This window comes from Cheilinus undulatus, linkage group 17, assembly GCF_018320785.1.
Source record: "Cheilinus undulatus linkage group 17, ASM1832078v1, whole genome shotgun sequence".
Classification (NCBI taxonomy): Eukaryota; Metazoa; Chordata; class Actinopteri; order Labriformes; family Labridae; genus Cheilinus; species Cheilinus undulatus.
In genome coordinates this window covers 18,156,825-18,171,669 of record NC_054881.1, presented here as the reverse complement: position 1 = coordinate 18,171,669, position 14,845 = coordinate 18,156,825, and the positions used below count along the sequence as shown (strand labels likewise).

The following is a 14,845-nucleotide window of genomic DNA, read 5'->3' as shown; positions in this document are numbered from 1 at the left end:
AAAAATAGATGCTGACACTGATTGATTTAAAAACAGGTAGCAGTTATATAAAATTTACCTGCAGCCTCACACATGAACATCTTTGTTTCAGTTTGTATTCAAAGCACTGAGTGTTACATGTGAGAGTTTGACCGCTCTGTTGTTCCTCTCTTACAGTTGGAAAGTCCCCTTGCTTCCCTCTTAGGCCCTGTATGTCCGAATGTGTGAGTAGTGTGGGTTTAGTATGTCAGCCAATCAGGTATTAGCTCTAAGGAAGCAGGAAGGAACACGCTGCTGCCGGTTGACCAATGAGAAGTCAGGGCTGGGGGAGGAGGCCCCTTCAGGAAGCAAGTGTGAGAGTATCAGGGCTTCAGACAACCAACAGACTTCCTAACTAACAAGACCGATTGTTCAGTCTTCTCTTCTATCTAATTCTTTAATTTCTCTCTTTTAATCTCTCTGTTCCTCCAACATTTCTTTAACTTTTTTGTGTCATCGCTCTGTTCTTCTAAATCTGACACACCTTAAATTTTCAATCTGTGCCTCTATCGACTTTTTCCTGGATCCATTGAACCGTGCATCCGTCCTCCATCGCTCTACACAGTTAAAAAAGTATGGTGGTATTTTGCTCTGAGCTGTCACTGTCGTGTCCGCTGACATGTCCGCTCAATCCATGAGGAAGAAATCGTTTGCACGGAGCTCCAAGCCGAGTGTCAGGATGTGTATTCGGGAACAGAGGGATGCCATGTAAGGTTATACTCTTTCTTATGTTTCATGAACCTAACACAGTTTTTGCTGCTTGAGTTGTCTTTTCCATCTCTGGTGTTGAGAATTTTTTTGGCTAAATTTTATATTTTGGAGGATAAGTTGACTCCATTATGTCCTTTAAAGCACATTTTAGAGCTGTTTAATACTCTGATGGCTAATCTTGTATGATGGGTTGATGGTTTATTGTTGTGTTTGCCTTCTGGTTCCAGAAATCTGGCATTTGGTGTTGATTTTGTGAGTAACTGAAGGGTTTCCTATGGCATTTTTCCTCCTAGGCATATTGTTTCTCGTTCAGTTTTATTAACAGTTCAGCTCAGCATCGGTTTGCACAACCATCATGGATCTTAATAATAGATATAAAGGTGTGAACACCAAACAACCTCAGAATTCCCAATGTAAGTGTCCATAGCTTGTCAAGCAAAGAGTTGAAGCCACTGTAGAGTTTGAGAAACGAAGGTTTGGAGTCCATATTTTCAGGAAACGTCCACTTTTTAGTAGGAATACTAGTGTTGGGTATAGGTGCAGATATTAAACCTGACTACTTATGCTCATAAAACATTACAGATACTGTCCTCTGAACCATTTTACACCATGATGTTTTGCTGGGAGGCAAAATTGGAGCCATGTCTAAAGTTTTTGACAAAGCAACTTGGGAGGGAAGCCTCCTCCTAAGGAAACTCTGTCTTTGACAGTTATGAGTTTGTCTTTGACAGTCTTGGTTTGATTTGTAGAACTGATTCTGAAAGTCAAACACAGCACAAATTCTATCCACTTAAAGACACCTGAATTTCTGAATTTGAATTTAAATCATTTGTTGTTCAAACAAAGTTAGTGTGATGAAGAATGGCATCCATCCAATTCCACAAAGCTCCCCAGTCATGTGCTTTCATTGCTGCAAGAAGTCCAAATAACTTCACAGCACTAGTGCACACACACATCTTCAGCTAAAAAGAAGCCAGTTAACCTGTCTTGTATTGTCCCATAAAACAGCAGAGACTTAAAGACTACCGTGTATGGTGATGGATAAAGCTAGGAAGAGAAAAGACTGAACAAGAAGAGAGTTACTGAGCAAGAGGAGTAGATATTGGACAGGCTTTCACGTGTTAGCAAGAGCTTCGCAAGACAGATGTAAGAAGTCTGATGTTGGGCTGGTTTTGTTGCTGGTTGAAAGGGTGAATAATGTGCATTTACTTCACATGCAAACAGGCTGAAAACAACAGGCTTCACTTGCAAAATTGCAAAAAATGGCACAGAATCCCGTAATATAACTATACCTTGTAAGTCAACAAGATCCTTTGGTTTCTCAGATAGCTTTGCCAGGTTCATCACCCCTTGGCAGTCAACAAATGCACAATGTCTATGAGGTTTAGATTGCAGCAGTATGTGTGTTTTGTATGCAATTTCACTCAGTGGGCACCAAAGCTCCCCAAACTGAATTTCGCCTCAGTGTTGCTTAAACCTGCATCTTTGAAAAAATGAAATGCAGTCTTTCTTAGTAAGTTCTGAATGTCAAGGAGGATGCACATCCATGCATTTTATTTGACCCTCTTTTACCAAGATATTGAAGATATTATCACTTTGAAAACTAGTGTTGTTATCCCAAGATTAAATCAAGGTCTGAAGAAAACAACTAGAGATGAGATTAAAATTGCAAGATAAACTGTATGGATGTCTCTTTCTGGCTTCTGTGGGTTAGTTGAGGTTTTTTTTCTTAATTTACATACTCAAGTAAAGATATCTATTTTTCAGGTCATTCACCTTACGTCTTGTAAGGAAATCAACAGTGCACACTTTCTCATGACACCCTGAAACAGTTGCCTTTTTTACAGCTCTTACCGGACATGAAACTGTGTCTGAAATAAAAGTGAGCAACGTCCATTTCAAGTGTCAAAACGCTTGAGGAAATAACTGCAGCATGTCTAAAGTGTACTTTCTTCACTCACTGTATGTTTGCATGGTTAGATGGTTGAGCATTATGAGAAGAGCAAACTTTATGCAGTTGGATCTTTCTTCAAGTTGGACATCATTCATTTAGAGAGTAGAGGAAATAGTTTGATTTTTAATTTGGATGAAGAAAACAGTTTTTGTATTATCTATTTCACCATAAACACACAACGAGGAAGTTAAAAAACCTTTAAGATCAGGTGTCATGAGGTTGATAATTATGTAAGAACTTGACTAAGTACAGTACAACAAGGTTGTGCAGGAGATCACGTCCTGATTTTGAATGTTCCTGGTGGGAATGGGCAAATTTTCTGTGTGTTGTAGTCTACATTTATATGTTTTTAAAGCAGTGTTTCTCCACTGGTTGGTCGGGACCCAAAAACGAGTTGTGGGGCCATTTTAGCTTGGACACAGGTGTGTGCCAGGGAAATAAGTGCTATTGATTGAATATTTTTTCTATACATAGCTGTAACCATTGACTGAGTAATCTCTTAACAGTTGTATGCTTTAAACTCAACGAACCCTGCAGTAGAATCCTTGACATTACACAATGCTGGTTTATTTCAGCTGCTGACTGAATTCATTTGACATTTCTCTTTTTACTTTCTGCCGTTTGGTTGACTTTTATGCTGATAAGTTTTGTGATGTTGAGACACAGTACCCCTTTAACTATATTTGAACAGTTAAAAATGGTCAAATTCAGGGTCCTAGATTGTAATTTGGGGGAGGTGGAAATGGGGCTCAAGAATTGAAAGGTTGGAAACTCAACTGGAGACACAGGATCCACTGTCTACTCCTTTGGGTTGAATCACAACCCAATTCCATCGTTTTTCAACCAAAATCCATTCAAAGAAGGATGATGTTCAAATTATTTATTCATGCCACCTTTAATCCAGTTTTCTCACTTCATTCTGCCACATTTGTTTCTATTTCAAACCCATACTTGCCATCTGTAGCCAAGTTTTGCTACTTTTAACCTTGTTCTATACTTGAGCTGCAAATTTTACCTCTTTTTGCCACTTTTAACCAGTGTTTGCTACTTTTTAACCACTTTTCACATATTTTACTGCCCCTATTTTCCATTTTTAGCTCATTTTGCCACTTTCAGCCAATTATTTTCCTTTTATTATGCACTTACCACCTTTGTTACCACCCATTTTTTGACCTATGATTTTCCCTTTTGTAACCTGTATTTGGTGCTTATACCTTTCCCCCCTCTTTCTACTTTAAACCATTTTTGCCACTCTTTAACAACTTTTCCCACTTTATTCCACCAATATCCGCCACTTTAAACCCCTTTTTGCCACTTTTTAACAGCTTTTTACAATTTCTGCCATTTAAAGACCATTTTTTCACACACTGAGTCAAATTTTGCCACGATATACCCATTTTTGCCACTTTTTAACCCATGTTTGCCATTTTTTTGTCTTTATTTCATTATTTTCTCCTTGAAGTTATTTCAATTCCTTCTACTTTTTCCTCTGGTATCCTGATGTTTGTGCACATCATGGCTAATACAGTCTGCCTAGTCCTTTTATGTTTGTAGCTTTGGTATCTAAAACTCGTATTTTTATTTTAGTTTTAATTGTATGAAATGACCCTATACGTCACTGCATAAATTTGTGGGATCAGCAAAAGTTGTGCTAATTTTATTTGTATGAATTAGTCAGACCTTTTTTCCTCACATTTTAGACAATCAAACCTGAACAGTGTTGAAAAAGAACAATCTGTGACTCTGGTGGGAGAAAGATTACAACTTTAGACATGTGACATAGGTAAAAATAAATGTTTTCTTTAATTCATTGCATTAAAAAAGTAGATGGGTAGCTTTTTAACTCTTTAGTTTTTACATTAATGTGAGTGCTTTAAGATAAGAAATGAGGATTATATTTATTGAGAAGCAAGATAAACAAGGAGTTAAATTTTCTCAGACTCAGATATGTTTAGCACTTAGGTAGGGTTTATCTTTTTTTTTTTTTTCTTTGCACCACTGTAGCAGGGTAACCATGACAAAAGATGTGTCTGCTATAACGGGAACTTCACACTGTCGGAAGGTTTACCCACCACAGGAAAGAGACACTTTGAGCTAACGTCTGTGAGACCACCCAGCATTTGATTTTACCCTGTAACATGTGAGGACCACGTCAAGACCAAATCTATGAGAGACAGTCACAGAAAGATGGGTTTGTTTAGATATGCTGCAGTTATTTCCTTATGTTCTGAGTTTTATTTCAGAATCAGTCAGAATCAATCTGCCTTTCTTTTCTATTTGTGGTGGACGATGGAGATGTTTTGTACATGCATGTCACATCTCTAAGCTTCATGCTCTGGTAGCAAAAGTCTTATCTGCCAGGTTAATTTAGGTCTGCTTCCTTAGTACCTTCTCACTTGTCATTTAAAATAGTACAGAAAATAAAAGCCTTTAATCTAACTGTCTGTGCCAAAGGTTAGACTGAACTGGGGAAAATGCTTTTAAATTTGCTGCTATCAAAAGTGCAAAGGAACCTGAAACTTACAGACCTGGTCTAGGTGGTCACTTTTAAGAGGATGTACATTGAATTGGAGGTAGACACATGGTTAATGTAAAACTGTGAGCAATTCTGGCAAAAAAAAAAAAAAAAGCTGTTTAAATGTTTTTCTTTGTGTCTCTCATAGTGTTAATTTTGTATCTCCTTCTATATTTTCTGTGGATGTTCACTCTTGGCCAGGAAATTCTTAAGAATAGATTTTAAACCTCATTGAGGTTTTCCTGAAAAAAATTAAGATTAATAAAATTAAGAAGTTTTGTGAAGATGTTTCAGATTTTGGAATTTGTATTGCACTTCCCAGCCACCGTAGCTCTATGTGGATTGATGCTGAAAATAGACCTGTGCTTATTTGGAGCACAGCAGGGTGGAGCTTCTGGTACCCCCTGGAGACGGACCAGAACATGCTGTGGAATTGCAAAGGTTGACTAGAAAGGGAGCGATTTGCACCAGAGTGCACTTTGCATGCACATTGCCACAAAGACAGAGTATGTGGAATATGAGGGTTGAAGTACATTGCACAAGTTTTCACCCTCCTTGGTGTAATGTCACAAGTGCATGTTATAATAGATTTCTTTGTGCTGTGTCAACACAGAGAGAAAATGTTATGCAATGGGATTAGGAATGTGGATATTAAATGCTTTGCAAAATAATTTCTGCATAGATAAACAAAGTATTTTGCTGTTAATTTTCTGCCTTTGGGCTAAAATGTGAGTAATCAATAAATGTTTGCTTTTTTAGTCATTTTAATCAGAGTATTTTTATTTGAATTAAAGTTCTCAAATTTGGAAAATTTGTGAAATATACAGTGCCATGAAAAAGTATTTTTTTCTTTTCTGATTGGCCACTGGCCACACCCAGGCCTGATTACCGCCAGATTTGTTGAATCAAGAAATCACAGAAGCTGTCAGACAAACTGAAGTAGGCTACAAGATTTCAAAAAGAAACGCATCATGCCACGATCCAAAGAAATTCAAGAACAAATGAGAGACTAAGTGATCTTTTAGTGAATCTTTTAGTCTGGAAACGGTTATAAAGCTATTTCCAAGGCTTTGGGACTCCAGCAAACCATAGTCAGAGCCATTATCCACAAATGGAAAAAAACTGGGAAGAGTGGTGAACCTTCCCAGGAGTGGTCTGCCAACCAAAATAACTCCAAGAGGGCAACAACGACTCATCCAGGAGGTCATAAAAGAACCCATCATGGGAGAGTTCCAGGGCCAAAACCACTGCTGACAAAAAAGAACACATTTGCACCAAAATCATCTTGATGATCCCCAAGACTTTTGGAGAAATATTCTGTGGACTGATGAGACGAAAGTGGAACTTTTTGGAAGGTGTGTGGCCCATTACATCTGGAGTAAAAATAGCACAGCATTTGATAAAAAGAACATCATACCAACAGGGCCAGATAGGTTTGGATCCCTGCCCCCTAAAAAAAATGTAATAATCATTCAGACACTGCATTTTGTATTTACTTGTGTTGTCTTTGTGAAATACAAAAACTTGGACTAAGTGGTGCTGCTCAGGTCACATCAGCTGTTGCCACTGTAATTTCTCAGTAAGCTTTGTGTCAGAGGCAGAGAAAAGAGAAAAACACTCTTGCAGGAAATGTGCTTCTTTCCCCTCATCAGGGGGAGGTTGGGGTTGGCAAATCACAAAATCTCTGCGTTCTCTTTCTTCCTGCCTTCTCAAATCTCTCTGATTCTTCTTCTCCTGCTATAAATGTGTCTTATTGCTTCTTTATGAGCTAAACTTCTGAAATGGAAACTCAGCTATCAACCAGCTTTTTAATCTAAATATTTAATCCCTCTTAAGTTATTGTGTGCATGTTTATTAGTCTAGGAGGAATCCTCATTGCAGTCCTCTGAACTGTGACAGCTCTGCAGTTCCTGTGAAGTGGCGATGCCATATTTGGACGCAGGAAGTGATGATGGCGTAGGATAAGCCATGTGTAGAGAAAGAGGATCTAGTGTTACTATTTCATCTTTCTCTGACCCCACAGCTGCAGGTGTGTTTGTGTAAAGTCAGCAGGAAGTTTCTGTTTCTGTTCTTTCTTTGTTTGGGGAGAAGGAACCAGAGAATTCAACAAACTTTCGCCCACCTCGCACTCTACTGACTGTCCTTTTTTTTTTTTTACCTGAGGTCAGCTAATGTGGTCAGACTTCAGCAGCAGTGCATTTATAAACCACATGCCTTTAGATTTCAACAGTGAGTTAAAAAAACTAGGGGAATACAGGTTGTAATTCTTACCTAATTTAATGTCTCTTGTCTTGTCTCTCAACTTGATAATTTTTATTAAGAACCAGCATTATCAACACAAAGTCACCTAAGGCAACAGTAGTTATCATAAAATAAGAATGACAAGGAAATAAAGATTGTTATATAAGGGACAGATTTAGTGTCCCATAAACACATGAATTATCATTAACAACAAGATATCCTCCCTCCTCATTCTGTATCGACTTTATTCAACTCTTAATCTGCTGTTGACCATATTCCTTTTTCTTGGTCAAATTGGCTGTGACAGGCTGTGATGGTGATCAAGGAAGCGTACAAAGCAGTTCAAAATTATCCTGTAAATAATGAAAAGTCAGACCACATAGCATCTCAAACTTCAGATTATGTCAAATTTTCATGAAATTTTGATCTTTACAGAATAGGCCTACAACAGGGTTGGGCAACTGATGACCTGTGGACCACATGCAGCCTTCCACCTCTCTCAATATGGTCCTGAAGTAAATTTCTATTACCAATGAATTATCAAATAGAAGAGAAATGGAAATGGACACCTTTCTCTCTTAGATAATTGGTATACGTATGTTTAGTTCACTGACAGAAATAAGAAGATATCATTTGCTGTAATTGTGTCTGCAAACTTTTTATATGACTAAATGCACGTGTTAAAAATATAAAGTAAAATATATTGAAATAGCAAGTAGCCATCATGTTCACTGCATTGAAAGGCAGCTTGAAATGGATTAAATTCTGTGTTTTTTTCATTAAATCTACAATTTCTGTTTGCAGTCGGGTTGAAAAACACAAATGTTAGTGCTACTCAACATTCACAGGGTCACTCTGATGACAGTTGCACAGTAACTCCAATGATCACTCAACAATCACAAAGTTATAATGATGACCACTCAACAGTCATGGAGTTACTGTGGAGACTTCTTAGCAGTCACATAAGAGCAATGAGACAGAATGAAAAAGGAAATCTTGGGTGCTGGGTTAGCCCAGTCAGCAGAGTATCTGCCTCGTGAAGGCAAAGTCCTCAGTGCACCGTTTGCTGGCCTGACTAACCCATGACCATGATCTGCATATCACCCCCCTCTCTCTCCTTAACACATTCTCTGTCTATCTTTACCTTTCCTCTTAATTGATGCAAAAGACCATAAAATAGCTTTAAAAATCAGATACCACTTATTCACCTACAACATCAAGTTAATATCAGGTGAACAGCAATAAGAGAAAAAGATACTTGTGCTTTTCTAGAGCTGGTCCTGACCCACTTATGATAAAGACTTTTTTTCATGTTGTCATTGTGCTCACAAGTTTCTCCTGGTTAATCATTCATCTGACCAGGAAAGAAAAGTTACAGACTGAAGTCCACATGGTCCTGTAGACCCTCCTACCATCAGTTTCTATTCATGTCTTAACACCTACATGTTTAAGTGGTGCTGCAGCGGTGGAAGAACGTCTGTGGTCGGCCGTCATTGAGGGGAACAGGAAGCAAGCTGTAGGTAAAAACTTGACTCTGTGTGATGGCGTTTGTTTCCTGAGCAGAACGGACATTTCTCTGTTTTAGCTGCACCTGCTAATGTGGTCTGACCTTTACATCTGAGGGGGCTTTATGAACATGTCTGAGCCTACGATGAAACTTTTTTCACTGCTGACTTTGAGCTTTGGTTAGCCACAGAAGTTTTTTGAGAAAACACCTGGCAGCAGAGGTCACGTTAACCAAATATTCTCTGTCATTGATGGATTTTTTTAAAGGATGACGGAGAATTTTGACAGACTGGAATGATGAGGATGACCCTGCATTTCAGCGCACACACACACAGACAGATTCACACATAGACCTTTTCCATTTTGCGCACATGGACTATAAAGGAGGTTATTTAATCCATTAAAAAATCTTGTAGCCAGTGAGCTCTCTCACTGACCTTCAACACCGTAGATTAGTGAAAGCACGTCGGTCTCCATGCTGACAGCACATTGAGAGACTGCTGCAGGGGTCTCATTACATCAGAGAGGGATACAGGTCGGCATGCAGTGTTAAGGCCTTTGCACAATGAGTCCGTTTCATGTTGTTCTAATCACATGCGTAATTCGTATCAGTCCAAGTTATTTAAATGGGTGATTGATGATTCAAAACAGTTCCCGCTGCTTCCACCGAGCTTGCTCACCCCAGCCTGACCCTCCCCTCTCTCATTCTCTCGCACCGAAACCCCACTTTAAACACTGTAGTTTGCCCGTGTATTGTGTGTATATCAACCGTGTAAATATAGCAGATAAAGGCATGTGTTTGAAGCCTACTCACAGGTCATATCAGAGACTGAATTAAAAAGTTGTCCTCCATCTTGTCTCAGCACTGTGACGCATGAGCTGTGCTGTTTGAAGCTCTCTGTCAGGATGGATGGATCCAGTGGGATTTTCAAGAAGTGACAGAGACACAGGCTCACAGTACAAAACAATTTTCCACATTCTACGAATTTTCGCAGTCAGGCAAATACAAACACACCTGATTCAGTGTGAAAGATCTGAGTGTGTGACATTTTTTTTGAAATAACGACTCCTGTGGAGCAGAAAAAAATGCACACGGCTCCACAGTGCAGCCTTTTAACAACTTGTTATCAGCTACGGTTGTCAAACTACAACATCTTGACATTAAAAATACTCTTAAAACTGTACGTGATATCTTAAATATCAAAATCAATTCATAGTTGCTTGCTTGAAGACAGGGATTGTGCTCCACCATCACTGAGTAAAAATGACGATGAGTAAACGCTGCGTTGCTGTGCCATTAATGTCATTTTTCTCACTGCCATCAAAAATGCTTAACCTCAAAGATTGTTCTTTAAATATAAGTTGGGAAAGTGTACTTCATTAATTAAACACTAATAAAGTCATATTGAATTATATTATATTACAGTTATTAAAAGGGAAAATTCTAATGACGGATTGTAAAAATGGTATGACGGAATTTTTACGACCTTTTCCATCAAAATGACGGACAACAAAAAAGTCCAGCGCAACCTCTTCTTGGCAGCTGTTTAAATCTGTGCCATACCACTGCAGATGGGGCATGTGTGTATGTAAACTGAATTTTTTAGCTCATTCATAGTTACACAGACAACATGAAAAGGGTTCATTGGAGCAAAAGCACTCAACAAACCAGCACTGTAGATCATGGTAAATTATTAGGAAGGTCCAGCTTATGGTGGATGTGTAGTTCTGTTTTTGCTTGAGCAAGCCAAAAATGTGTTGCTTACAACTTGGAGTCCAGGGCTGGCTCATAGTAAAGCTAATTACCGGAGAAATATGCTCATAGCATGTTTTTCAGAAGGAGAAGGCTTCAGTGACTTGTTGCCATTTGTTAAAGATGAGAAAAGGCTGCCATCCTGGGTGAAAGTGAAACAGATGTAGTGAGAAAAGGCAGCAGAACTGAGTGCTAATTTACAGTGTCTCTTTAAAGTGACTGTTACTACAAATTCGTGGACAGATTTCTCCATAGAGTCATATGCTAATGCTGGCTGTTTTCTCTCAGAGCAGTATGTTTATGTAAGTGGAGAATAAGGTTTGAACTGTCTCGTTCTACTACGGAGGCTGTAACGATCCATTGATGTATATTGATATGTCAATTTGTTGATTATTTGTCTAATCAGATCGATAGAAAGTTAAAACATCGAGCCACACTGTCACCTTTAAGCTATGCTTTACTTTTGAAATTCCTCTTGCATGCCTGTTGACAGTTTCCGCCTAGCAGTGCATCCTCAACAAGCATCCTCTTTTTTTGACTGATTGAGCAGCACTACTCCAAACACCCTAACCATCACAAATAGTAAATTAAAAGCAGTTAGTACAGCACACACACACAAAAAGAACATGAACTTGAAATGTATTTAAACTCAACACACTTTATAACATGTAAACACTGCAGTAGAGGTGCCAGTAAATTGGAGTCATGTCAGAATCATATATATTTTAATGTCTACAATTCTGAATCGATTAAAGGTTTCCAAGAATCAATATTTTTTTACTCTACTACATCCTGAATGTTTTTTTTAAACCACATACTCGCCACCACAAGTTTTGTTGTTAAAGTGTAGTTAGCATTAGCAGCACTAGCTCTTAGTGTTTGTAGTGTTTACAGTGGTGTGTCTTACACACTTACGTACTGCGCACTGTATATGGAGTCCTGGGTTATTCAGCCCATACAGTTTTCCAAAAGGAACGTTTTAAGACTCACTGTGGAGTCTACAATCTAAACTAAAGTAATGTAGCCTACTTATGGAACGGTTCAAAGAATTGAACTGCAGAAGAACTGCTATCTGGTACTGACAACAAAAATAACAGGATCTATTGTCTGGTTTCAGGTCAATGACTGATGTTACATTTAAACAAGTGACCGTGTTAACTGGTGACTATACAAATGCGTATAGGTTAATAACAGACATTGAAAACTTAGAGAGCCACTTTGTATTTTTTGTAAATCCCTATCTTCTACGCATATCTTTGACATAACATAAATGTTCAGTGTATAAGCATTGTTGTAACTACAACAGCCGCCATCTGCAGTCACATGATTTTTTTTCACAATCTGATTGAATTTACTCTGGTCAGGGATTTGAACTTCTCTGTTCACATGTATGCTAAAAGATGCGATCAGATTCAGATGTGCAGGCTCATGCATCATACATTTAATTTTGAATAAAACAGCTCTGACAAGTGCAGCATTGTCCCAACAGTCAAATCGACCAAAAATGTGCCGTAAAAGAAGAAATTCTTTGCCTTTGTTGTAAATAAACCACCGTCACTCAGGGATTTTTTTTCCAGCTCCTCCTCTTGTCAAATATTGGATTGTTCTACTCGCTCATGCCTGTGCCTTATATTATCTGATCAACAAATATCGGCATAAACCACCCCTCTCGATCAGAATGAAATTCCTTTCCAAATAAGCTGAATCAGAGGATTTTATTTCGAATGGAGTGTTTATATGATCCGGATCAGGCATTTATTGCAATTACAAGAGGTCAAGTAAAAAGAGCTACTGTGCCACTTTAAGCTGAAAAGTCACTAGTTAACACTTGTTTAAACAAAACACCTGCTTTCCTACAGTGAAGGCTTAAAATTTATGATAGTGTTTTTTTTGCTGATAAGTGTCTGATAAATGTGCTTCCTGCTTGAGCCCACACATTTTATTCATTTTGAAATATTTGCACTTTAAGCTCAAATTACTATTTTCTTTGCTATTGCTGTATTTAGCTGTAACAGTACAAATATTCTAAAACGCATTATTTTGAGCATATTTTATCAAGCTTTTTAATGTCAAATAATTAACAGCACCTTAATGCAAAACAGCCCGGAGTAGATGTTGAAATTATCACCTCTTCAGGGAATGTGTTGTGAATCAAAAATCAATTCTAAATCAAATCATGACCCCCAGAATGGGAATCGAACCTTTAGAAACAAATAGACTCAAATTTCTTCACTGCTGTGTTTTGTAATTAAAAAATGTTTGTGTATTTTGCCACCACATTCATGTTATCATGAAAACATGTAAGAGGAATTTTATCCTGTGATTTGAATCATCGGGGAGTTTCCACGTCTGGCTGTCTCTGGTTTCAGTTTCAGTTTTAGTGTTAAAATGTGGTCAGTCTTTCTGTGGTCACTTTGTTCTGGTTTGAAGTAGCTCGTCTTCTGATCTGTTGGAGATGAACTGACGGTTTATCTTCACTAAAGTCATGTGACGTCTTACTTTAATTTAAGGAGCTTCATTTTGAGTGTTAGTCTCCAATGACAGGCTGCCATCCTTACTTGTAGATTTATATGTTTTGTTAAATGGGGCAGTTTTTCATGTGGTTGCTTCCAAATTGTTTTCACTGGAAAGCTTTTTAACACGCACATTGTTTTACATTTGTGTCCCCAGAGAGGAAACGTGTTTGAATGAGTCTGGTATGTGAGCGGCTCCTGTGCTTCCCTTCCTGACAAACAGCTGCAGTTCTCTGATGAATGCCTGTACCAGAAATGACAAAATAATTCAGGATGGAGGACTAAAAATAATTACAAGGCCACTTTGTACTTCATTTAAGGTCCTAATAAAGGATATAAAAGCTGTCTAAATATACATTAAACTAATTTCTTTAGCTAAATACTTATTTATTTTAAGTTTAACATAAATAAAACAAAGCTTAAGAGACAAGTAAAGATTGCTTTCTTAATGCTGTATCTTTCTTTTGCTTTTCACAAAATGATGCTTATAAGATACAGAATTAAATCAGTGTCAAATATAAATAAAAAACAGCCCTAAGAACTTTACATTTTCCCAAATTGTGTAATCTGCTGAAAAACTGAGTTTCTGATTTTTTGTTTATTCATCTATTTCTGAGTAAAGGAAGTGACCTCATCTTACATTGTCAATTGAGCTTTTTTGGTTGTTTGTTCTGGACAGAAAGCGGTTTTGTGTTGAGAATGTTGCAACTTGTTCAGCTTAAGTAAACTAAGTAATTAAGTAATAGAAGTCAAAATAGTGGAATTAAGGATTAAACATTGTAGGAAGTAAGTCTTTTAATTTCACTTTGTAGTCGTGGTTTCAAAATAAAACATTTTGACTTTTTTCTGGTGCTTTCCAAACAATGTTTTAGTTTTATCATCACTATCTTTTCTTACAATTTTTTGTCTTTTTTCCCAAAAGTCACTAAAAGCAGAAGAAGTCATGTAATCATTTGCCTTTGGATTTAACCAAAGGTAAAGCAGGGGATCCCAACATTTTTGCTTGTACCTAAGAAAGCTGAATTCCACACCAATAAAAGAACACATTGCTGTCAAAATAAACATTGATTTTATTTTTATCATTGATAAAACCTAAAGAAAAAATCCTATACCTGTTTTTCCTGGCATAATCTTTTGTATATACTATTTATTAAGTCCTTTAGATTATAGTTAATATGTACATATCTAATTTTGACTGCTTTGGGGGGGATAAAGCCTTGCACCTGTACAGCTGTCCTGGAGCCCAGGATGGGACCCAATAAGCTAGAGGGACAATGTGTAACACATTTGCACCAGTGTGTACCAAAAGGTACAGAGCTGTAGAGTTTGTCCATGTTGTCACTACTTAGCAAAGAGCTTGTTAACTGCTTGCTTATTTGTTAGCATATAGATTCAGAAGTGATCAGCTGACATTTGGTTTATACATCAGCCCATAAGTGGATTCTCCTGCTGTGTGTTTATACTGGGACAAAGGCTATAAATCAGTGTATCCTCATTAATATATTACAGTAGCTTGGCTTAGCTGTGCATATAAATGTCCTGACAAAAAAATTGAAGGGTTTATTTGTCCTTTGCTCCTCCAGTGGATAAAGGACTAATGCTAACTTTTGGTTTGTAGGTGTTTTTGTGTAAAA

The 14,845-nt window shown here is 37.7% G+C and overlaps 1 protein-coding gene across 9 annotated transcripts in view; it reads left to right on the top strand.

Moving 5' to 3' along the window:
* Positions 1-14,845, top strand: part of sh3bp2 (SH3-domain binding protein 2) — a 109,076-nt gene that overhangs the window by 79,306 nt on the left and 14,925 nt on the right. Inside the window, exon 1 of one of the 9 annotated variants that reach the window (XM_041810841.1) lies at positions 361-726. The exons of 5 other annotated variants lie outside the window; for them this stretch is intronic. In XM_041810841.1, the coding sequence (XP_041666775.1) occupies positions 638-726 (89 nt within the window). In that variant the 5' untranslated portion in view covers positions 361-637. Of the gene's footprint in view, positions 1-360; positions 732-8,887; positions 8,960-14,845 lie in introns of those variants that run through there. 3 more of the 9 variants (XM_041810848.1, XM_041810850.1, XM_041810849.1) reach the window with 3 other exon arrangements.